This window comes from Alligator mississippiensis, chromosome 1, assembly GCF_030867095.1.
Source record: "Alligator mississippiensis isolate rAllMis1 chromosome 1, rAllMis1, whole genome shotgun sequence".
Lineage (NCBI taxonomy): Eukaryota > Metazoa > Chordata > Crocodylia > Alligatoridae > Alligator > Alligator mississippiensis.
In genome coordinates, this window is record NC_081824.1 from 477695518 (window position 1) to 477721138 (window position 25621).

General features: G+C 51.3%; 1 protein-coding gene across 3 annotated transcripts; it reads right to left on the reverse strand.

The window, feature by feature from the left end:
- Positions 1–9481: 9481 nt before the first annotated feature.
- Positions 9482–14549, reverse strand: LOC102570445 (secreted frizzled-related protein 2). 3 transcript variants are annotated; one of them, XM_019479916.2, is made up of 5 exons: positions 14252–14545; positions 13301–13404; positions 12686–13172; positions 11458–11535; positions 9482–10980 (listed from the first exon to the last, which is right to left on the reverse strand). In XM_019479916.2, exons 3-5 carry the CDS (start codon positions 13164–13166, stop codon positions 10676–10678), a joined length of 864 nt encoding a protein of 287 aa, XP_019335461.1. In that variant the 5' UTR covers positions 13167–13172; positions 13301–13404; positions 14252–14545; the 3' UTR covers positions 9482–10675. The 3 variants fall into 3 exon arrangements, with proteins under 3 accessions (XP_019335461.1, XP_006277297.2, XP_019335917.1); XM_006277235.4 differs by lacking the exon at positions 13301–13404; XM_019480372.2 differs by lacking the exons at positions 11458–11535; positions 13301–13404 and having other exon boundaries at positions 14252–14549.
- Positions 14550–25621: the final 11072 nt, after the last annotated feature.

The following is a 25621-nucleotide window of genomic DNA, read 5'->3' on the forward strand; positions in this document are numbered from 1 at the left end:
TCACTGAGTCGCAGCAGCTAAGGAGCCCAACCCGGTTCGTTCTTCCGCTCTCGGTGGATGGGGTGGCTTGTGCCACGTGGACGCTTCAGTGACTGAAACTGCTATTGCCATATTTCTTTGCCTACAACGTGCACCCCTATTCCCAGCCCCTGCTTTTTGGGGGAAATGGCGTGTGTTGTACGTGAGCCGATGCAGGGATTCCTGTGTTTAACGAAGCCAAACCCCAGCTGTGGGGGGCAGGTCTGGAGCTGGCACACCTCTGTGCTGAGGAACCTCCTGTGTCTCCAGAGCAGGAAGGGAAATTTGGGTGATGCACCTGACTGTCCCCATTCGATCAACAGGACACACAACTGCTGCACGTGGTAAATGGAGCGCAGGCAGCCTCGGGCTGAGCTTTATTTACAGTGGCCTGGAGGTCCGGCTCCTCTGCTCCTTGCTGCTCCTTTCCAAGCAGAGGGCAGGCTGGTGTGGCTGTTTCCCTCTTTCACTTCCCCTAACCCCAGCTCATCCTAGTGCTTCCTTCCTTGCCTTGTAAAAGGTCTGTTCTCCACCGAGGCTGTGAGGCTCCGAGGCAGGAGAAGCAGAGTGGATTTCAGTTTTACCCTTCTCTCCGTCCTGTGAGCCACAGAGCTTGTTCCTCTTCGGCCTCCCACATGGGCCACATCTCCTGCTTGCTATTTCCAGCCGCTAACCGGAGAGGCCCTGCCTGCTCTTGCATATTTCCCTGGTGAGAGAGAGAAAATCGAGTCCGTGATCATCCCCAGGAACCGCATCCTGGTCCTTTGGAGCTACTGGAAGTGTCTGGGCATTGTTGCTCTCTGCATGAGCTTGCATCACAGATCAATGCATCATGCACACCTACACGTGTGTATCCTGAGAGAGCACGCTCTAGTCCTGCCTTCGAGAGCTTTTAGCAGACCTCTTTGTGCGTGCCGAGGCAGTAACTGCTCTCCGTTAGCTTGCTGAATAGAGGCCTGGGATCTCCGAGCCGATGGGAAACGGGACTTGCAGCCAGTCAGTTGGATGCTTTGCAGATAGGAATTTATCACCACAGTTGCCTGAGGCAGCAGCCGTTTTCTGTACAGAGATGACCAGCACCTGACCCTTTCTCATGCACTGTCATGCCATTCTCTAGGGAGCTGAAGTTCCCCATCTTTTTCTTCTCTTCATGTCACTACACCACATTTGACCGGGTTTTTTTTGTTACGCATGCTTCTGCTCATTTTTTCTACTTTGCGGGATCTCTTACTTTACACGTGCCTTCAAGCAGCAGGCATTGCAGCATGTGTTGCATAGTCTGAGGCTCTGTGCTGCAGTCACAGGTGGGGTTGACCCAATGGCATATCCTCACTTCTTCGTTAGTTCCTTGGAGTATCCAACTCTGGTACGCAGGCGGTTGAGACATTGCCACCTTTGCCATGGTTCGTCAGCCCCCCGGTGCCAAGAACTCAGCTGCTGGAACGTCCATTTTTTTGGTTTGGGGGGGGGGGGTTCCAGCCTCATAGCAGAAGCATTCACGTTGTGACCCCTGTCAGCTAATCCCTGGTAATCCCTGCAAATTCTGCTAATGCTCCAAACCATGATTTTGATGTTCCCCATAATAAGCTGTGACTCTCATTAGCCTTGCAGAGCTGAAATACTGACAGGAGAGGGAGCTGTTTTCCATCCTGGCTCTCAAGATTGCCGGCTGGGCGCAAACTGGACAGATCACAGACCCCTGGGAGAGCAGTGGGGCTGGAAGAGACCTCACGTCTGGTCCAACCCCCTGCCTGAGGTAGCATCAGCCCTGTCCAAACCATCCCAGGCAAATTCACTGTCCAACCTCTGAGCAAAACAACAGTCACCGGACACAGCACCAGGCATCGCACCCAACCCTGCCGCAGGGAAGGCAAGAGGGACTGCGGCTGCCAACGTTTGACAGTGCAGTCTCAAGGGACACTGTCAAGGACACATGGTGCTTCTGTGCCAGAGCTAGAGCAGTTCCCAGCTACAGAAGCCTCATTCCTCTGCCCTTTGGACGCTCCTAGGTGAAGGCCAAAAAGGAAGGGGGATTTTCTGTCTGGCAGTAGCTTGCAGAAATGCCTGCTCAAGGGTTGTGGTGGGAAGCCCCTAGGAACCAAAGTGTGTCTGTCTTAACTGGGGAGATTTTGTCCCTGTTCCAAACCAGGGTCTCTTCCCTAGATGCCTGTTTGGGCACCGCTGCACTGAGGCAGTTACCTCCAGCCCCAGGAACCCTGTCTCGGGGCAGGCCTGTCTAAACAGCCCTGGACAAGGCAGTGAAAATGCCCTGCAGAGCACTCCCCTGGACTAGGGAGCCCCTTGTTCCCCGGACCATCAGGAGCTGTAGCTAGAAGGCTACATCATTTCCCAGCCCAGTCAAGAACTCATAGAAAATTCAGGTTGGAAGGGACCTCAGGAGGTCACATCTAGTCCAACCCCCTGTCAAGCTGGGTCTTCAAAACCTCCAAGGATGGAGACTCTACCACCGCTCTGGGGAGCCTGTTCCAGTGCTTTAGTACCCTCCCCATGAGAACATTTTCCTTAATATCCAACCTCAACTTCCCTTGCTGCAGCCTGAGCCCGTTGCTCCTTGTCCTGTCATGTGCCCCCACTGAGAATAGTGCAGCTCCATCCTCTTTGCAACCCCCTGCAGGGAGTTGGAGGCTGCTATTCAATCCCCCTCGGTCTTCTCTCAGTCATGGTGGGGGAATCAGCCAAGATCCCAGGAAGGTCCCATGCGCCTGCAATTCCAGCCCTGCCATGACCACACTGAGAGCAGCGTGTAATTGAAGCTTTTGGCTCAAGTCACTGGCTAATTACACGACTGTCCTGCTCTGATTCATGCCTGGAGAGTCCTGTAACTTTCCCTTTCTTCCCCAAAGCAATTTCCTCTGAAGTCCAGTGAGTACCAGGTCACGAGGGCAAGGATAAAACATAGCAATGCTTCTTTCACCTGCTGAAGGGCCGGAGGCTGAATGCATGGGTCTGGACCTCTTTGCAGACCCTGGCTCTGGTTAAATGATGGGTAAAATTAATCTCTTTAGTGTATTGACCGCCTTTCTGCTGCTTGATGCTTGTCCACCTCCCAATGCTGCTGTGAAACAGGGTTGGCATGAGAGACTTGGGTGATAGACAACATGAAATTCAACACAGACGAACCAAATAGCCACATGCAGGGCAGTGACCGCTGGAAAGGATGCACTGTGTCCAGCCTGGGGGGCGACGTTTTAAGAAGGACGTAGAGAAGCTGGAGGGGATCCAGAGGCGAGCAATGATGATGCTAAAGGGGCTGCAGTGCCGCTATATAAAAAAAGAATGAGGATGAGGTGTGGTTTGGAGGACAGGAGACGGAGCAGGGGTCAGAGGCTGCTGGAAAGCAAAAGAGACTGGCAGTGCCCCCAGCTGAACAGGGCAGGGTCTGAGGCAATGGGTTTGTTGAGAGCAGGGCTCAGGAAGGACTTCCCACCCATTGGGGCCACAGGGCACTGAGACAAACTGCCTGGGGACGGGGGAATCTCCTCCCCTGGGGCTCCAAGCAGGGGCTGGGCTGGTGCAGGAGCACTGAGGATGCACCTAGGCAGGGGCTATACTGAAATAGCAGCGGGGACTCAGGGCTAGGACTGAGGTGACTGGCAGGTGGGGGCGGGATTGGGCAAGCAGGGGAGGCTACAGGGGAGAGATGCATTTGATTAGAGGGTATCGAATGCCTGGCGCTGTTGGTGCCAAATAACTTTGAGGTAAACAGGCTCTTCCAACTTTTCTCTATATCTAAGAGGTATAGAGCCTAATCTGCATCTACAATGAGTTGTTCCAAACAGGAGATTTTACCACACCTTCAACTCTCCTATGAAATATGAACTTTCATGTCTGCCCAGGAGAACTTTTACAATCTTTTCTCCTATGCCTGATGAAGGGTGTTTGTGCCCGAAAGCTTGCAATTAAAGATTTTTTTCCCCCCAAAAATCTAGTTGTTCTAATAAAAAATATCACCTCCACCATGAGTCCTGATTGCTTTTGGCAGTGTTGGTGCTCACAGGGACTGAAGCTGCTGTCCTGGCCCCCATGAGCTCCTGCCACATGCACCCATGGCATTTATGCAAGGCAGGGAGCAGGGGTCTGGCATATGCACAGGGGGGTTCTTACACACCCGGGGCCTCCTGCATCGCACACGCCATGGGACTCGGACTTGCCTTGGGGCCAGTGACTTCTGGCTGAGCTGCAGCCTGCCACTCCCTCCTGGACTTGTGGAGCGGCACATCCATGCTCCTCGTTTCCTGATCCCACATGCTGCAGCTCCCGGCTGCTGGCACGGGTACAACTTAGCCTGCTAAACCAGGGCACCCCTGGGCTCATATGCCTTGGTCCCTTGCCAGGGTTCATAGAGCAGGGGCGAACTCACCGCTCAGCCTTCCCATCAAGAAGCCGGAGAGCTGAATCTCCCTATGTTCCCCAACCCCCCCAGGAGACATGTTCCCAAAGCTGCAAGTTGTTCCTCCAGCTCTTCTCTGAACTGGCTCCAACGTCCCACCCTCCTTGGAGGCTGCAGCAATTCACTGTGGTTTAGCTAATTTCCCCCTTCCTGTTTAAAACAGGGAAGATTAAATGAAAAGCTGATGAGGCGGCTGCCTCTGCGGAGAGAAGGAAGGCCACTTAATGGGTTCAGAGTGGGTGGCTGCCCCTAGTCAATGGGACCGTGCATTGCCAGGCATTTGTTGAAGGCTATTTCTGCTCCTTAAAGAGCCCAGCCTTGTAAGGGACCAGTTAGGGTGTATCAGCTTGGCCCTGGCTGATGGGAATCTGAACAGCTCACCCATGGGACACGGCCCTTCTGCTGCAAGCATCTCATGGAGACTTTGCTTTAGATCAAGGCCCAGTCTCTGTGTCTGAAGTCCCCCAGACTTGGGAGTCTGGGATGGAGGATGTTCACCTGTAGTATCTGGGGGCATCCAAATCCCAAGGCCTCTGACCTGCTCGAGCGATATTATTTGGAACTGATTTGGCTGACCTGGAACATGGGGGGGGGGGGGAAAAATATATATATATATTTATATACACACACACATATATTTTATATATATATATATATATATATATAGAAAAGGATCTGAATTGTGCTCTGTGTGAAACAAGAGCTGCTGTTTGCCATCACTCGATATTGCTGCAGAGCCGTCCGAGGGAGGGGACTGACACTGACCCACCCACTGCCCATTAGACATGGCTGCATTGTGCAAAGAAGCCATATTCCAGCAGAGCTGCAACCGGCTGATACTGTCACCTGGGGCGAGACTAACACTGCATCCACACCAGAGCCAGAGGGATGAGAGTGCAAAGGGGGAGCTACCTCGGGCAGGAGTAGCACCTTCCCCTAGGGCTGCACAGCACCCAGCACGCATTGACATGAGCTCGGCAGCCAGCTCCACCTTCCCCTAGAAATCAAGCACCTCCCGGAGGCGCGGTGCTGTGTCCCCTCGCCAACCCGGCCATGGGGTCCACTTAGCAAAGGGGGAAACTGAGGCACGGAGCGATCCAGGGGCAGTCTGGGGCTGCTGGACTCCTGTGACAACCAGGAGCTGAAACACCTTTACACGCCTGGCCCGGAGATTCCCGCAGGAAGCTGGTGCCAGACCCGGGACCACAACTCAGCTCTCTCGCTGGTCCAGCGTGCCCAGCCTCTTCCTTGCCCATCTCACTTCATCCTTGCCAGAGCTCCCTAGTGGTGAGCCCCCCTCAAGGGTGTTTGGAGGCATGTGCAAAGGATGTCAGTACAGCAAGGCGGTCCTCTCACCATCACCACCCCATGGCTGAACCCCAGCTCTAGGTTTAGGGCTCAGAGCAGTGTAGGCCTGGCCGGCATTTGCTGCCCAGTTCAGGCCCAGTGAGACGGGCCTGGCCACTCCTGCGACGTTTCTTTTTGCAATGTGTGTCCAGCAGAGCTGGGATGGGGGCTGGGAATTTATGCTGTCTAGAGCCAGAGTTAATCTGACAGCCCCCACCCCACACACTGTACTAACTATATGGGCTTGAATAAGGAATTGGCTTTTGGGCTGGGATTATGGCTGGAAATCCATGCACTTTAGCAGCTTCCCGTGGCCCAGCGAACCCAAGGAGCAGCTCGAAAGACTCCCCAGTGAAGCCCCATCTGCAGTTTATTGCTGAAGGGCAGGTATCGGGGTGCAGTCCCCTGTAACTGCCTTTGGGGTGAGCCCCAAGCCCCAGACTGCCTGGGAATGGGTGAAGCCACCCCAAGAGGGTGCAATCTGTGAACTTTGCCTTGTAGCTGGTAGTGTTTTAAACTGTATTTAGTGTTTCCTTTGTCTTCTCTGCCTTTGTTTCTGTAGTAAATTTGTTCTCTGTGTTTATACTACTTGCAAAGAGATGAGACTGAAGATGGTTCCTTATTCCCAGTTCCTTATTTCTTATTCCCGGTTCCCGATTCCTTTTTCAAAGCTAACCTACACCCAATAAAAACTTGTTATTAATGAATTGCACATCTTAAACAGAGAGTATTTCATTAGCTACGCATATGTCCTAATTAATATGTAAAATAATATCCATATCAAGTACAGAGCTCTAAAGGAAGGTCAGATTAGGATGGGATTATGGGGCAAAATACTTCTTGGGCCACTCCAAATTTCCTGTCAATGCCACTTGGGGGACTGTCCCAGAAAACCAGGACTATAGCCCTGCCCGGCCCAAAGCACGGTTTGGCTGTGCCAGGCTGCCAACTAACAGCCCCCATGCCCACTGTACTAAGTACAATCGCTCAAATAAGGAAGACTGTACTAAGTATAACGGCTTGAATAAGGAACTGTTTTGGGCTGGAATTAGAGATGGAAAAGCTTCTTGGGCCACCCCACACCATGACTCTGTGGCACCCGGGGACTCTCCTGAACATCTCTGACTAGAGACTTGCCCAGACAGAGACCAATATTTTTCATACATAAAAGTGCATAATATAAAAGAATGAATGAAATGTATCAAAATTCAATGTTTTTACTTTTTCTTGCCAAACATTTCATTAGAATGGGTGGATCACAGAATCGTAGTAAATGAGGGTGGGAAGGGACCTCAGGGGGTCACATCTAGTCCAACCCCTGCTCTAAGCAGGACCAGCCCCGACTACATCATCCCAGACAAGTGCTTTGATCGCACAAAAGTGCTTTGATTTTCACAAATCCACATTTTTTTTGTCAAGCTGTTTCATCCAACATCATTTGCCCAACTCCAACCACTGCTGCGTATCCAAATCTCTGTTCCCACAGGAACGGTGAGCAAGGGACTGTCTCCCACACACGCTGTCTGGGGTTGGTCCCCATGAAACCCAAGAGGCTGGGAAACGCAATGAGCACAGCTTGACCTGGGATGCCCCATGGAGCCAACAGGGATCTAATCCAGCGGTTCCCAAACTGCGGGTCACGATCCCAAATGGGGACGCAGCTTCAGTGGATGGGGTTGTGGCGCAGCGCTGTCTCCAGCACCAGGTCCTGCCTGCTGGGCTGCAGACACCCTGGGGACGGGCAGCAGGGCAGGGAGCCCCAAACAGCTCACAACACCCCCACCTCCAGGCTCCCCTCTGGCTGTCACATACCAGACACATAGGAGCCTGCTTAAAATCTTAAAAAATATAGTAAGATAGGCTGCAAGTGATGCCTCATTATTTCTTTTCAGAAGGTCCAGCCGCAAACTTGCATCCTTTTGCACTATGCAGTTGTCATCCATATTTTGTATTTTAACTTTTGTAAGGAGGCCCAGCTCAGCTTGAGCTTCGCTGTCATCATCAGGGGGTGTCCGGCACTCCACCGGGGGTCTCTGCCACTCCTCCGTGCCGCTGGGGGTCTCTGATGCTCCGTGCTGCTGGGGGGTCTCCACTGCTCCATGATGCTAGGGGGTGTCCATTGCTTCGCTGGGGGTTTCCATTGCTCCATGGAGGGGTCTCTGTCACTCCCCCACGCCGCTGTGGGTATCCATCACTCCTCTGTCCTGCCAGGGGTTTCTGCTGGTCCTCTTCATATTGCCAGGGAACCCCAGATCTGCTAGGTCCTGCCCGGCACCAGTGGGAGGCTCGGGGATTTTTTTCAGCTGTTTTTCCTACGGTACAATAGTACAGTCTCATGTAAAGCCACTACAAAGCACTGTACTCGGAAGCACTTTTACTCTAAAGAGTTCATTGCACATATCCAGGGAGTGACTCCTGTCTGGGATCTTTTCCTTTTCCCCACACCTGTGTTTTTCACCAAAATTACAGCCAACTGGACCTGGGTTAAATACCCGACCTATCCTACTATGGAGTGGACTTCGGGGCCACAGTGTTTCGGCAGCATTTCCTCCGCCAGGGATAAGACTAAGACCCCCTTCTAAGGTGTTCTTCTGCACAAGGCCACTGGCAGCCAAGGCTTGAGAGGGTTGTTGGCCCCACAAAGCCTATTTGTCTAAATATTCGGTGGGTACCGAATCTGTTGGCCCTGAACAGAACTTAAACAAACCAAAATTGATGGCCCGCCAACTAATAGTTTGATGGGCGGGGGAACTGAGGGGCAGATCCAGGCTCTGGCATCCATCCAGTAGATGCTCAGACCACCAAGTAACGGTATCCACACATGGATTGAAACTTTAAGGAATTAAAATGGTTTATTGAACACAACAAGCAATCACTAAAAAATACCAAAACCTATTACTTACCCTGGACACAATTTAGAGTACTAAGTATATATACATACATTCCTTCGATGGGACAAGCTCCTGCAAACCTGTCTTGGAAAAGGTGCAGGTGATCCACGGAGGAAGCAGCCATACCTGGAAAGCCTGGGACGTGCACGAGAGCTGCACCACGGGGTGGAGTTGTTGAACTCTGCCCAGGAGCCAAAAACATAGCCGACCGGAGCACAGTTTAGCTGTACCGAAAGACAAAGAGGGCAGAGCTATGGGTACCCTCCAGCCTTGACGCAGAACATTGACTCTTTAAGTCGCCTTAACATTATGATTTTTCTCCGTGTCTTTCCTCTGCCTTCGGTCACGCCAGGACTGCGGGGCGGCAGGGGCAGCGCATTTAGTTATACGCAAACCCCATCCCTAAATCTGGTTGCTGATTGGCACAGCAAAGGGTTTTGTACCAGGGAGGCAGGGCTGCAAGGGACCCACTGGCCATCACCTGCTGTCTCCAAGGGATGAGGACGACCCAACTGAGCTCTATGTTTCTCTGGAAAGCGTCTCCTTGCAGGAAGGTCCCTCGGGCTGCAGAGCCGGGAGATGATTCGTGGGGATGTTTGCATGGCTGGTTGTGTCGCACCGGGGGAGAAAGGGACCGATGCCTCCTAAGAGTCCTTTCCCTTAGGGGTGTTGGTTGCAGCCGTGTTGGTGGAAGGACATAGGCAGACAAAGCTCTTTGGGTAAACCTGATGTCTTTTATTAGACCTTTTATTAGTCTTTCCCTTTGAGCATGTTCCTGGCTGTGTGTGTGCCAAGAAGTGACAGGGAGGCAGAATAACGAGCAGATTTTTATTGAAGCAAGTTCTCCGGCTCAGCAATGCCTGCAGGTCTCTCCACGGAGCCGAGCTATCAGCAGGACGGGCTCCAGAGTTGGACCGTAATGCCAGCCCAGGGAACGGGCCAGACTCCCCCCAGCGATAGTGCCGCCAGGTTTCAGCACCACTGAGGCACCGAATGGGAAAGTCCCGAGGAGAGGGACAGGCTGGAAAGGAGGGCACGGCGGTGGGAGAGCTGGAAGGCCGCTGGCCCCAGAAGGATGGGGAATGCAGAGCACTTGCCCATGGGGTCTGGATCCCAGTCCATGGAGGAAAGGCATACTGGACGAGCCAGTGCCACAGCTGATGCCCGCAAGGGCCACAGATGGGGCGCGCCATGGAGCCCGGGCTGCCTCTCACGCCTCAGACCATACCTGAGGCCCATTGATGGGGAAGGTGGTTGCGAGGTCTCCGTAACGAGGCCAGCTGATCTCAATGTCCTTTGCAAAGGGGGCTAGCATTATGGGGAAACAGGCCTGCCCGGGCCAGTGGCCAGCTGGGGATAGAAGCCGGGTGCCCAGTGCCCCTCTCCAGCCTCCGGGCCACTGGACCTCACTGCCCCCACCCCACTTCTGCGGTCTGCAGGGCTGCCCTGCCCCTGTCCCCAGCACCCCCCACATCCTCAGGGACACTAATGCGCTACTCCATGCACAGACGTGTGCATGTGGTGCGACCACTGCTGCACGCGTGGGCTCAGGACCCATGCACACAGAACCAGCCTCAGATTTCCTCGCCGGGGCTGGAGGGAGCAGGGAGACAGGCCATTTCCAGAGGGGGACAAAGAGACGCAACCATGCATCCCAGAGCCCCCACAACACCCATCCCCTCCTCGTCTCCCAGGCAGGTGTCTCTTTTGGGGTGCACGAATGCAGCTGTCCGGGGACAGCTGGGACGTGGGCGATCAGGCTTAACACTCAAGCTGCAAGCCAGGGCATCAGGAGCAGGCACGGCCAGGAGGGGGAAGCAGGGGGTCCAGACTGGAGCCAGGAGCATGGGGGCAGGAGCAAGGAGTCAGTGGGTAGGAAGCAGGAATGAGGAACCAGTGGGCAGGGTGGCGGGCCGAGATCCTGGACCCATATGGCTGTCAGGATAGCCGGGGGCTGGGAGCCTGCTTCTGCAGGAACGGCCTGGCTACGTCTAACCCATTCTGCTCTCTAGCACTGCAGCTTCCTCACTGCCCGGCTCAACCTCTTCAGCTCCTTGTCCCCCCGCTGCCACCGTCGCACCCAGGACAGGACCAGGCGGTCGGCCACCCTGTGCCCCATGGCCAGCAGCACGCCGCCCGGGCCGCGGAGCTCCTCGCAGGCGCAGGCCTCTCCATCCGTCAGCCACAGCACGGGCTGCCTCAGCTCCTCTTCCGACCAGCCCTTCTGCTTGTAGAGGGTCCGGCTCTTCAGCTCGGGGATGACTTTGAGGTCCCCGTCCACATAGGACAGGGCTTTGATGCTCATTCGCAAGGCTGCAGGAGACAAGGATGGGGGACAGGTTGCAGCAGGGGCGGCTGAGCGGGACTGAAGCAGGCGAGGCGGGTTCATCCGCGGAGGACTAGCATCTGGAGAAGAGAAGACTGAGGGGGATTGAATAGGAGGGTTGCAAAGAGGATGGAGCTGGACTGTTCTCAGATACTGGTAATGTCTTTGCCCCATCTCAGCAGCCAAGCTGGAGACGGCACCCAGCTGCCTTAGGGGGACTGGATGTTTGGATCGGGAGCTGTGCGTGAAGTTGAGCATGAAGTGCTTTGGTTGAGGTGGACCTTTGCTTTTGGGGTTTTTTTGGCCTTGACCTCACTCCATCCTCCCTGCTCACGGGTTTTCTTTTCCCCCAGCGTGCAGCCCAGGCACTGCATGAACAAGGACTGCCTGGCTCTATCCCTTGGCTCAAGCCAGCTCCCTGCAGCGCTGCCCCCAGACCCACCAACCCGACGCAAAGGCCTCACCGAAGTCCTGACTGCAGAAGTTTTCCAGAAACTCCTTCTCATTTTGCCCAAAGCTGACACAGGCTGAGCAGACGGCATCTGGCAGAGAAAGGAACAGCAAAGCTGAGAGCCAGAAGAGAGAAACCATAGCAAGGAGCAGGGGAAAGTTTGCGTGGTTCGCAGCAGTTAGAAATCAGGTCTGTCCCTCCTGGTTTTCCTAGACCAGTGGTTTCCAACGTGTGGTCCATGCACCCCCGGGGGTCCACAGACTGTGTGTAAGGGGTCCACAAAAGATGGCTATGATCAATCAAAAGGATGTGAAAACCCACACTTACGATTCAAAGGGGTCCGCACCTCCATTCAAAATATTTTTAGGGGTCCACAAATGAATAACGGTTGAAAACCACTGGCCTAGAAGACTTTTCAGATGACTGAAGAGCCAGCCAGAGAGAACTGAGATGGGTTTAATTCAGGCTGGTATAATCTCTTGGCGTCAGGTATTTGTTTCCAAATGACTCAAATGTCTGCAAAACACTTGGGAGAAAAGACTTTGCTGGTAAAGGAGGCAGCACCTGGGCGGCTTCAGGCAAGTCTCAAACCACACAAGTGGCTGGAGAAATCACAGGGAATGGATATTTGCAAGGGAAAAGAAAACCCATTAGGAAAGCCCTCCAGGGGTGAGAACAACGCAGCACCAACCACTGGCAGGTCACCTCTGATTGAATTAAGGGCAATCCGAATTGTTCCTGGTCTGCAAAACACTTGAGTCAGTCAGACGGTGATTTAATCACCCATCAAGGAAGCAGAAATCCAATAGATGTAATGCCTGGAAATGAGTCAGGGAGGATCAGTAACCCTTCCTGCAGCTCCCCACCTGCCGTGGGGGTGCCACTATACCCTGGGCCAGTGCTGGGCCGGGGGATAGCCCAAGGCCTGGGGAAACCAGAGGGTCCTGAGATCCCGGAGGGGGAGGTCCACACGCAGAGGAGGGGGCGTCTCTGCAGCCACAGCACAGCTGTTCTGCATTTCCAGGCTACGCAGGCCCGGTGGAGGGGAGACACGGAGGCGGCGGGGAGGGCAGCTGTGTCTTGCACAAGCAAAGAACCAGCCCCAGGAGACCCCATTAACCAAGCACAGACTCAGGGGACCCCCAAAATGGAGTGAGGGCTGGGTGGGGGGGTATGGACCATCCTGAGCAACATCCCCCAGCCAGGTGGGAGATGTCACCCCCCAGGTTTCCCCAGCTCACCTTCTTTCAGCAGCGAGGGCCTGTCCCCGGGGCCGGCGGGCGGTACGCACAGCTCATCACCCTGCGGGAACCGGCTGCAGTTGAACATGTCGGGCCAAGGGAAGCCAAAAGCGGCCATGACCGGAGCGCAGCCATCCCGCACCTCCTCGCAGAGAGCCCGGCAGGGCGAGACAGGCTCCCCGAGCTCGCTGAGGCAGACGGGAGCAAAGAGGGAGCACAGGAACTTCTTGGTGTCCCCGTGACAGTTCTTGGAGAGCAGCGGTGCCCACGAGGACGCTTGCTGCAGGGCTTCCTTCATGCTGTCGTGGCCCAGCAGGTTGGGGAGCCGCATCTCGGTGTAGCCCACGCCGTGGCACAGCGCCATGCCACGGGGGATCGGCTTGCAGCTGCTGCGCCGGGAGCCCGCGGGGAAGGGGAATGGGGCGGCCAGGGCCCAGGCACAGCTGGGGAGCAGCAGGGCGAGAGGCAGTAGGGCAGCCATGGGGCGCTGCAGGAGCAAGAGGACACAGGCCACGGGGTTACCGATGCAGGGGGCTGTCCGGGAAGGACCTGGAGCGTGCGCACAGGCTGCATGCAAAAAACTTCGGTAACTTTGGGTGTTACAGACCATCTCACCTATTTTATTCCCCTGAGAAGCGATTCAGAAGCCAGCTGCCTCGAGACTTGTAGGGCGGCACGGAAATCTAATCAATCAGTCCATGTGTCCTAGCCCCTTGGCACTAGGGCAAGGTGGAGTCACTGATTTAGTGCTTGGGGGTCTGCCCCAACTGACTTGTCTGGGGTTGAACAGAGCTTTCATCTGACCCCAAGCAATTTCCACCCCCACCCCTCCATTTGCCCTAAATTCCTCTCAATGTCCTTGCCGTGCCTCAGTTTCCCCGCATCCATTCTAGACAGACCTGACACCCCTTTGTTTCCTGCGTAGTGGCCAATGCTGAGCTCAGAGACGGCCTGCAGCTCCATCCACCACCCACCAGGTCCCGGCCTCCTACGCGCTGCCAGAGGGGAGCTGCCCCTGCGCCCACAGCCCCCTGTGCCTCCCTCCCACCCCCTGCTTATGCCATCACAAGGGGGGCCGGCGTGAAAGAGGGAGAGCGCCCCATGCTCCGTCCACATGTGCTCTCTGCCTTTGGCCCCGGCTCTGACACTGACTCCCTGGGAGACCTTAACCATGTCCCTGCCCTTGCTGTGCCTCAGTTTCCCCGTCTCTAACACGATGCTCATGCTCCCTCCTCTCCCTATCTGTGTAACGGATGGGGATGAATGGGGTCAAAGAAGGGCCAGGGCAGAAATCCCTGTTTTGTTCAGCACAAGGGTACCCCCACCTTGGTCTCAATTCTCAGCTCCCCACTGTCAAGCTGTCACCCACCCCATAGATGGCACCGACCCTCCGGGATGGGTCTGCTTGTCTCAGCCCAGGACCTTTGCTCCCCTCCTTCTACCCCAGCCTGTTTCCTTTGGGATCCATTCCCCCACCCAGCCCCTGAAGAAGATTGTGCTTCCAGCACGCAGCAAAAGACCCCAGCCCCAAGCCAGGCCTGCTGCTAGCCCCTAGGGACACGGTACCTTCTGTGCCTGGAGCCAGGCAAAGCAGCCTCCTCTGGTCCTGGGCCCAGCAGCTCCAAGCAACTGCCCCCTTCGGGGACCCAGCGCCTCTTCTCAACAGTGCAAAGCCTCACCTTTGTGAGCTCCAAACCAGGATGTTTATCCTCTGCAAATGATAGGTTTGGGTCCCAGGCTTTGAGCACAAAGGTCCTGGGGGGGGGGGGGTTAACGGCAGGAAATCCCCAGCCTAGGAAGGGGCTGTAAAAAACCCACCGTGTAATTAGACCTCTTTGCTCCAGAACAATAAAGCAGGAGCTGCAGGCGCTGCAGGCACCCACCCACCCACGCTCCCTCCAGCCCTGCCCACAAGGTCCCCCAACCGGGTGGCAGCCAGAGGGCTGGGAATGAGCTGGGATTTAGGTCCCCCCGCCCGGGTGGCAGCCAGAGGGATGGGAACCAGCTGGGATTTTGCAAGTGCTTATCTGCAGCATCAGAAAGGGGCTGGGACACACATGAAAGCCCCCAGGTCTTTGCCTCAGCAGAGCCAAGCCGCCCTGAAAGCATCTGCAGGGAATTATCCATAAGGGACCGGAGTCTTTTATCCTGGCTTGTCACGAGGAAGAGGATTCGGGGTGACCTGGGAGGGGGGTGGTGATGGCGAGAGGACCGCCTTGCTGTACTGACATCCTTTGCACGTGCCTCCAAACACCCTTGAGGGGGGCTCACCACTAGCGAGCTCTGCCAAGGATGAAGTGAGATGGGCAAGGAATTCAGATCCTTTATATATATATACATATATATATATATATATATATATATATATATATATATAAGCCTGTGTCAGCCTGAGCGAGCTGAGAGCCACCAGGTTACTTGGCAGCAGTGTCACTCTTGTGGGTCTTTATTATTTCTATTTCAAGACCCTTATTGAGGCATCGTCTTTTCTGAATGGAGTGTGGGAGATTATGAGTGACAAATTAACTGAATACCTGCTGGTGATTAAGGCAGACAAGGCTCTTTGGGTAAATCTGATACCTTGTATTAGACCAACTCTGGGAATTAACACATTAAAAAGGTTCCACCTTTACCCAGAGGTGTGGTCCTAGCCAGCTGGTACTTTATATACATGGGAGTAATGGATTTTTTTGTAGTCAGACCAAGACATGCTGGATTTTAAACAGAGGAGAAGGGCTTAATCCTATTGACAGCTGTGAAGCATTAGGAGACCCTGCTTATTTTTATGTTGCTGTGATTTTTCTTTTAAGTGGAGTTATGATGTCACTGTTCTTATACGGGACATACCTAAATGGGAGCCATCTAGGAGGCCTAGTTACTGTGTATTGTGCTACTCTTTCAACCATGGGGAGCTGCTTTTCCAGGAGTTTTACACTGGCACCATATAACAACTGTTCTTGAAAATGACCATCACTTTTCTCATCTCTCAATGCTGGGAAGAGAAAGTAGCGACACTTCCTGGGTAACATCACTAAAGAAATATGCAAAACCTTTAATAAGCAAAGGTTGAATGTCCCCAGTCACCCCTGAAGTTCTGGATTCGTGGAAAGAAACAATTGCACTTTGAAAACAACCCTTCAGAAAGTAGTAAGTCAACAAGGAACTAACTGGGATGAAAAAATGCCTCTTATTTTAATGGCCATTTGAGGGGGCTCCCTCCCTTCCCAGAGAGTGAAGGCGAGTAACCCACAAGTCACACGCCAAGGTGAAACTCAAGTACCAATTTATTGTAAGGTACACACACATACAACAAATTAGTTTTATCCTTATCGCTTCATGCCACTAAGCTGCTAGCGCGTCGGGCTGGAGGAGAGGCACTCCCCACCCTGTCCTATGTTATTACCTGATGGGTTTCGGGAACCCCACCTTGCATCCAGAGTGGCAAGACTACCTCCGTTATCGGGTCCTCAGCCTTGTCCTCCCCGAAGTAGTTCCCTTTTTTTATTTTCGGCAGATCAGCAGATGCATTAGGTCAGTGTCCCGTGGCCCCAGGTTCTGCCATGCTGACCCCCCCTTCAGGGTGTCAGTTTGGCCTCCTCCCAGAAACCTTTTCAGGACGGGCCTCACACCCTTTGAGGAATAATAGCCAGCCATAGGATATTGCCCCATGAGGCCATGAGAGGGCGTGCAATGCACTTACTGGAGCACTGGTGGGTTGACCATGACATTGCAAGTGATTGGCAACCCAAGGTAGTGAATGATCGATGGGTACAGACTGTGTTAGAAACAGTGAGGAAGGTACAGCTGCAAATGGCCAGTGCAATAGGGCAGAACGCTATCCGTACGGATAGATATTTCGATTACATGAAGAATCCAGTTGAGTGGGAAATAGGGGATGAAGTACTGTACCGCACGTTTTCAGAGAAAAAGCATGTATTCTCCCCTGTGTGGTTAGGGCCAGTATACATGGTCAATAAAGCTACTCCCACAGTATATTGTGTCAAAATCCGGAAGAACAGAACAAAAGGAGATATACAAGTGGTTTCACAATTTGCCGTTAAAAGTGTGGAAAGGTGACAACGATTCACAATAAGGTGCTGCTGTTTCTTAGCAATTATGTATTGTGATTGCAGGTGATGATTATATGGTTAATGCTGCTGACACCATGTTATCTGGCACTGGTGCAAAGAGGAGGCCACTGGAGATGGCCGAGCATCAGGAAAAAGGCTGAGCTGCAGGAGTCTGAACTGCAAGGGTGACTATACGTGAACGCAGAGGCTGCTCCGATGCACTGTAATTATGGTGTGTCAGAGCAGACTTTATGAATCGAGTCTACTGGAGCGTGGCAATAATGTGCTCCAGCCAGCCTCTGCGTCTTGTGTATCATCATCCCCGTGCTTCAAAATGGCAGTGGGGGCACTTCTCTAAAGATCATCAAATGAGCTTTAGATAAAGTGCTCCGCCACCATTTTGAAGTACAGGGATGCTGACACATGAGATGCCCTGCACATTTTAATTAGAGTGGCTCTCAGAGCTGCTCTAATTAAAGCACTCCCTCACCCCTGAAACCCATGTATAGACACCTCAAGATCCTGAGCTGTAGGAGCCCGTCACGGAAATTGAAAGATACTTGACTACAGCCATCCTTCCGGTGAGCCAGGAAAGCATCCCAGGGGGATCGAGTATCATGACCAGAGTTGAGTGGAGATTGAGCCCATGGTCACTGATTCACATGATGGGAGCCAACGTCACCAAAGAAGTTATCCTAATGATGCGTAGAGATTGAGGTAACAACATTAGTATTAAATGTGAATTTGATTTGTCAGAAGATCCAACTGGAATAATTAACACTGATGTGTGGAGCGTGAGTCCAAAAGGCAGTTGTCAATTAGACAATGATACCTCTATTGCTTTGTTCTGTATTCAGGCTCAAGCATGGATCCAAAATATAATTACGGGCATACTGAGACAAGGATATGCCAGGATCCTTCCCCTAGAATTAAGACAATTGATACTAAGTGAGGCAACAGATATGGAGAAAGAACGTGCAGATTGGTGGATACTGGTTAATAATGCAGAGCAAAGCACCACAAATGCTTTAGCTTTACCAAAAGCGTCTGCTCAAATTAGGCGTGTCTTTCCTATTATCACCTTGGGAATGTGTGTAAATAATACTCTTCTGGAAGTCAATTAATATTTTTGCATGTGTTTCTGACAGCCGCTTAGGAATGGTTTGTGAAGACCATGCCCTTGACCTAGAGGACATGTGTTTGAATCAAAATCTTGCCAGATGCAACCACATGATAAGGAGAAATGACTTGCTTAACTCATCTATAGTTCGTAGTATAGGTTATCATTGCATTTGTATTAACAGTTTGGGCGAGGAAGTTATTGTTGTTAATTAATTCAGATTCTCAGTTGAATGGCATAACAGCACTGTTTGTTTATGCAATGTATTGAGATTGAAAGGATGTGACTTTGAATATAAGGTTCCACGAATGAGACTGTTGTAGATGAAGAAGGACTTTGAGCTGTATGATCATCTAAAGCAGGGGTGTCCAACCTTCTTGAATGTGGGGCTGGATCACGAACTTTTTAGGCCGGCGAGCCATCACGGGAAGTGGTATCACATCAGAAAGTGATGTCACGTGACCTTTGACACTAATGAAGTTGCAGGCTGTGACAATCAAATGGGTCTGGAAATGTGGTTTAAAATCCAAAATAAACACAATATAAAAGCAAGAAAGAAATAATACCAAACATTTGACTAAAATAAACACTTTCGTTTCTACTCACTACTCAATGAATGAAAGAGGCATAATGCAAGTCGACAGATCAAAGGTGGAAAAGATATCAGCCAGTGGAAACTAATCAACGCACCAAAATATGGGCATTGTTGATAATAATCTTCAAGAAGATTTACTTTTACTGAATTAATAACTTGTTAGTAACATATCTTGAACAAGTAGCAACAAGTTGAAGCCCCAATCCCGCACAAAGAGAAACAGAAGAAAACACAATCCAAACACTGGACAGGATTTTTACAAAGATTTTGACCTGCTCCAAATTGACGTTGGAGCCCAGATCGTTCATGCTCTATTCTTGAACATATTGTTCAGTGTTAAACAAGCATACAGCACAGCTATGCAGTGAGGTTCATAATTAGGGACATTCGGTTACAACAGGAACTATCCAGGCAAAAAAAGAGACAGGTGGCAATACAACTGTTGTCAAGTCTCAAGAAACCAAGCATGCTCCAACCCACACTGTAAGTGTACAGAAACAGTGTAAAAACAATGTGTACAAGTCTACTCTTATTAACTTTCTGAAAACTACAATGAACACTGATGTCTTTAGTGTGATACCTGGCATTGTTTTTGCTTGCACAAGTTATCAGTATCTGCTGGCACACTTGATGTGGCGATGTGCATATTCCAGATAAATGTCCGTCTGTCAAAAGTGATCTTGATTTTGCTTTTATGTTCTTCATTCTTGAGAAAAGCTGCTCACAGCAATACGTGCTGCCACACAGCGCAATGAACCGAAGTGCATGATTCAAGAGATTTGGGAAAGAGTGCCACGTAACATAGTGACTAGAACATGTCAGTAGGTCATGTTCTGCAAAAGCTCTCTTCAAGGCACCGTTATTTGGGACGTCAATTGGTGCCATGTGGAACGTGTCGGGGCATCGGTGGCATCCGCTCCAAATGGATCTGCAAACAGCTTCAGCTCATCACTGTGTTCCCGGAAATCCAGAAATCTTTGTTTGAATTCATCCAGCAGACGGCCGACCAGTGCAAAATACTTGTCATGGGTCACAGTCTCAGCACATCTTGTTAATAGTATTGTGAAATGGGTGACATTCTTCTTATTCAACTGTTTCTGAAACAATTCCAGCTTACGAATGAAGGATTGGATGTGTTCATACAGTCTGTTGACAAATTGAACCTTACCCTGTAGTCCTATATTCAAATCTGCAAGATACTTGGTGATGTCAACTAGGATGTCAAGTCATTCAGCCATGCATCATCGTCCATGAAGCCAGCATCTTTTCCTTTGTTTGTTGTGAAGGTTTTAATTTCGTCAAGCAGTGACGAGTATCCGGCTAGCGTGGCTGCCCTGCTGAGCCAACAAACTTGGCAGAAGTAAATAACGTCATCATGGTCCGATCCTATCTCAGCAAGAAATGCTTGGGATGTCTATGATTAAGCCCCTTTGACCTGATGAAACTGGCTGTAGAAACAACCTTTTCCATCACGTTTCATCTCCAGGGCCTTAATTTTAGTCATATAAAAACTAGTTTGGCAGACACAGGTGAAGTTAAAAACAACTCACCAGTTCAACATCACCATTTGATTACTATGTAATAATACTGTGGTATCAATATGGACCCTCACCCATCAGGTATAGTCATAATGTGGAAGGTACAACCTGACACGTGCAGGTGCTGCCATCATATGCCAAGTGCAACCTCAAATGCCGACGGGGAGTCAGGGCAGGACTAGGACTTTTGTCTCCTGGGGCCATTCCCAGTGTCTCTGTCTCATGGCTGGGTTTGGGTCCCATATGGGCAGTGCTGTCAGCTAACACCACAGCCAGCCAGTTGTTATAACCCAAGACAAACACCCCTTTACACCCTCTGTCCTGGGCCAGAGAGACCCTGCCTGTGCAGCCCTCCTGCAAGGTTCATGGGAGCTGCTGGTTTATTTCACAGACATTTGGGCTGGAAGGGACCCCGGAGGATCACCAAGTCCAGCCCCCTGCCCCAGGGGCAGGAAGTCAGCAGGGATCATAGGATCCCAGCAAGATAAACACTCAAATGTGTCTTGAAGGTGTTCAAAGTGGGTGCTTGAACCACCTCCGGCGGCAGTCTATTCCAGACCTTGGGGGCTCGGACAGTGAAGAAGTTCTTTCTTATGTCCAGCCTGAATCGGTCGCAGCAGAGTTTGTGACCGTTCGCTCTTGTCATCCCTTGGGGCGCTCTGGTGAACAGACGTTCCCCCATATCCTGATGAGCACCCCTGATAAATTTATAGGTGGCCACCAGATCACCCCTGAGCCTGCGCTTTTCCAGGCTGAAGAGTCCCATGGCTCTCAGCCTCTCATCATAAGGGCTGTTTTCCTGACCTCTGATCATGCATGTGGCTCTCCTCTGCACCCTCTCAAGCTTCTCCACATCCTTTTTGAATTGTGGCGCCCAAAACTGGATGCAGTACCCCAGCTGCGGCCTCACCAAGGCTGAGTACAAGGGGAGAATGACGTCCAGATTTGCTTGAGAAGCATCTATGGATGCAAGCCAGAGTTTTGCTCGCTTTCCTAGCAGCAGCATCATGCTGAAGGCTCACGTTCATCTTGTGGTCAATCATGACCCCCAAGTCCCTTTTATCTGTAGTGCTAACCAGTGTAGCACTGCCGAGCCTATAAGCATGCGGCAGGTTTTTCTGCATCCTATAAGCATGCTGCATCCTATAAGCATGCCCCTCAGCCGTAGGGCCGCGCTCACAATGGTGCCCACGCATGCAGCCCCAGCAGCCTCAGCACTGCAAGCCCAGAGCACGGGATCTGGCAGTCAGCCAGGACACGTGTCACAGGATCCCGCCTGCCGAGGCCCCCCCGAGGCTGTGCTGCCGACTGCCTGTGCCAGGCACCGCGCCCCGTTCCCCATGGCCCCCGAGCCCGGCGGGTCTCAGGAGGCGAGCTGGACACTGGGGGCAAGGGGCAGAGCTGTAGCAGGCGCTGTCCCCAGCTCGTCCCGGCAGCCTCCACTCCTCTAGGTTGTATCTTGTAGGAATTTGCATGAGCACGCCAGTGATTCAGCTGAAGTTCATTCAGTCCATCCCAAGGCCAGTAGTGGTCACTTGGAGCGTTCTCACTCCTGTAGCAAAACACCAACTGGACATGAGCTGGCCACGCTTACTAACGACAGCACCCACACAATGAAATGGTTAAAAGCATGATCAGGGACTTACAGTGAGGGTCATCCTGGTAATGCTCGCCCTGCCATGGCTCTAACACTATTTCACTGGCATTGGCAAAGGACCCATTTCTCTCGTTTTATTTTTACCATCCCCTCCCCGCAAATTTCTCACTGTATCGCCTTCTCCTGACTTCCAGAGACTCAACAGACCTAGCCCCAAACTTCTGCATGCACCTTATATTTTTCCTAAAACAATGAAACCTCCTCAGCCTTTCTCTATTCATCCTCGGTCCAGTTTTGGCAGGTTTCCTGGTCTCTGCCACATTTCTTACTTCGTTTAATCTATCTAAAGTTCTTTGTCTAAACCTCTGCATGTGGCCACATAGGCATTTAAAAAAATCTCCCTCTCCCTGTGTGTCTGTGCTTAAAACAGGAATTCCTGCAAGATGGTCATTGTCTCTAGTGGGTTATGGAATAGAGAAAATCCCACACAATTTACTGATTCGTTTTGATGCACTGGCTGGGGGAGTAGTTAACTGATTGCACGATTTCACAATGATTACACACTTAATTTATACAACACAATTTTATTTCAAAACTCTTTGCTACGTATATAACACTGCTTAGCTTTAAGAAACACCACAAACATTAAAAACACAATAATTACATATATCAGAAACAATGCTCCGAATGCACTTCCTTCCCAAACAATACTATAAGAATGTGTTACAAAAACAACTACAATTACAACTAAAAGTTAAATTTGAATCAATACTATTATTTTTCATAATATACTTACAATCCTAGAATTCCAAGAAGCCAAATACCAAAATATGGTTTCATTCCTCAGTAGTACGATTCAATGGGTTGGCCTCAGTAGTACGGTTCAATGAAATGGGCTCAGCAATACGATTCAATAGGCTGGCCTCAGCAGTGATAGGACTAAGTCCCCTTCCTTCAGTCCCTTTCAGGTGCTCCGCGGCTTCAGCGTGAACTAAGAGATTCGTGTTCACGGAGAGGGTAGTTCAGGTGATCAGTCTGACCCGGGCTATACTTGCGATTTTTCCTTCATTGGTCTACAAGTATAGTCACCTCCAAATTGGGACAGTAAGTTACCATTTTTATTGAGTGAGCTGCCGTCAGTGGGCTCCTCCTACTCAATATGTCACTGCTCCCAAATTTGGGCTCGGATCTTACTCAACAGATTCTTTTACCTTTGTTGAGCATTTTAAATTACCTTTGGGAAACTTCCATATCACTGCAAATGCCCTTTTCTTACCAACCTGGTCAAAAGGCCTCAGGGTTTGATCTCTTGGAATTCAGGATATTTGCTCTCTTTGTAAAAGACTTCTAAAAGATGAAATTTAAATTAAGACTTTAAGCAAAGTCAGGACCTTTTGCACATAGTCCCAAAACAATGAACTAGATAAGGAGATAAATCTTATCTTCTTCCTGAAACTGGCTAATGGGCAACCTTCACAAACATTCAAACTATTTCATTCAATATGACAGTCATGCTTGTACCTGATATAATACAACATCCCGTTACCTGTTGCATAGCATCAGTACACTGCAGCACTCCTACAGTCGTCTAGCTGGATTGTTAATGCTTGCACAGGCAAGGCCTATATCTTTCCAAACAGGGCAGAGGAAGGCAGGAGCTGGGGAGTGACTGGAGTTTGATTCAGCCCCGTATCTCCATGGGGACAGAAAGCCCAGAGTAACAGTGGCAGATAAGAGCCAGAGAAAATAAACTAACTGGTAAGGAAATATTTTCTTTCCTTCTTCCTCTGCTCAATCCATTCGCTCCATCTCGGTTTCCCCCACATACCACACAGAGCAGACACCTGAAACTTGGTCCTCTCCTTCCTCTTTCCCCTCAAAACCATTGCCATTTTGGCAGGAGCTAGGGAGAGCAGAAGCAATGGTCAGTAATTACAACCTCCTTTACTTAGATGTGACCATTTGCAGGTTGATCCTGCCCACCATATAGTGCTGGGCTTTGAAGAAGCAGGTACCTTGCCTGGGTTTGTCTTCTACTTGCCTACTTCCCTCTGCCCCCCACCTCATTCCTCTGCCCTATGCCCTCTTCTTGCTTTACTCATCCTACTTCTATTCCCAGCCTAAAGACAGAGTAAGTCATGCTGTTAGCAATTGCTGATTATTAACATGATGGTTTTATGTAGATTAACATTTAGCCTATTCTTATATCACCTTTACTCATCGATCTGCTGTGATCACCTATCAGAAAAGATTGGAAACTTTTTAGAGCATATACTGCTCTTTTCACACTTGCATGATCGAGCCCCCGTCCTGGTTTGAGGACTATACCAGTATGGCCAGCTCTCATGATTATTGGCGTTGTTCTAAAGCAGGCTTGTCCAACATACGGCCCGTGGGCCGCCACGCAGCCCGCCAAGGCATTTTCTGAGGCCCGCGGTGCTGCAACAGGAAACAAAAGTAAACACGGTTTACTTTCATTCCCACCCTTTGTCCCTCCCCCGGCCCCCCAGCAGCTTTCTAATGGCTGCTGAAGGGCTGGGGAAGGGACAAGGTTCCCACACGCACCGCGTCAGCTCGACGTTGCCGACGTGGTGCGTGTGGGAAGCGGAGTAGCCGAGTACTGCTCGGGACAGGATGATCCCAGCCAGAGCAGCAGGGGCTCAGCTGCGCTTTCCCCCTACCTGTACCGGGCAGCCCTGAGTGGCACACGGCTCCGCCACCGCTTCTGCTGGCTGGTGCCAACCTGGCTGGCCTCCTCCTGTCCCCAGCAGCACGTGGGAAGCCAGCACAGGGGGGGGGCCTTGGCAGGCAGGGTCCTGGCGTGACCTCTGCGGGGTGAGGCACTGGGAGCCGGTGTCTGCCGGACCCCGTACTCTGGGCTTGCAGTGCTGAGGCCACCGGGGCTGCGTGCGCAGGCACCATGGTGAGCGGGGCCATGCGGGCAGGTGGGTGAGGGGCTGCGGTGCAGCAGCCGCCTCGCTCTAGCCCCCCTCGGGCAGCGCCGGCTCATGGGGCTGCGCTGCTCGGGGGATGGAGATGCGGAGCTATTTATTTCTCCCCTGCAGTCTCTGGGGCTGGATGCAGAATGGGTCCCTCCTGCCCCTGCCCACCACCAGCAGCTACCATGAACCTTGCAGTAATAGGCAGGTGCAGTAGGGCTACACAGGCAGGGTCTCTCTGGCCCAGGACAGAGGGTGTTTGAATACGGCTCGCCGGCCAAATAGGTGATAAAATGTTCATGATCCGACCCCGCATTCAAAAAGGTTGGACATCCCTGTTCTAAAGTCTATGCTTTGGGAATGTGAACAACTCAGCTCTTTCACATACATACATACGTACATACATATATATATATATATATATATATATATATATATATATGTATATATATGTATGTATAAAAGAAATAGCTACATTTTTCACATTCCTGAAGCTTAGACTTGACGAACAGTGCCAAAAATCATGAGAGATGGCAACACTGCTATACTGTAACAACATTTCCCCCTATTTTTCAGATGAGGAAACGGAGGTGGCATACCTAAGTTTATACAAGAAGCTAAAGTTAGAGTCCAGGTCGCTAGGCTTCCCAAACCAACTCTAAGTATGAAACAGTTCTGCTTGCAGTGGTGTTGAAGTGATGCTGTAGCCATGATGGTCCAGGAAATGTGAAGCAAGGATTTATGATCTGAAAACGAATGCAATGGATTTGAAAGCTTGTCTGCCCCAGCTGTGCAGCTGGGGCAATGAAGAATATCGCCCACATAGATCCTTGCCTCCGCTGGCCTCTGCTTGCAGTAATAATTATTAGCAGTTCGAGTCCTTACACGACTAGAAGGCCAAGCTGTGTAAAAGAAACAATCACTTCTCATTACTAGAAACGATACATCGTCAAGGATTTTAACATCAATTAGAAGGCTAGTGCAATAAGCTTCGCTTTGAATTGTCAAGATAAACTGTAGCTTTAATATCAATGTGGCCAGGAGAGAGGGTGGAAGAACGCTGTCTATGGAATTGCC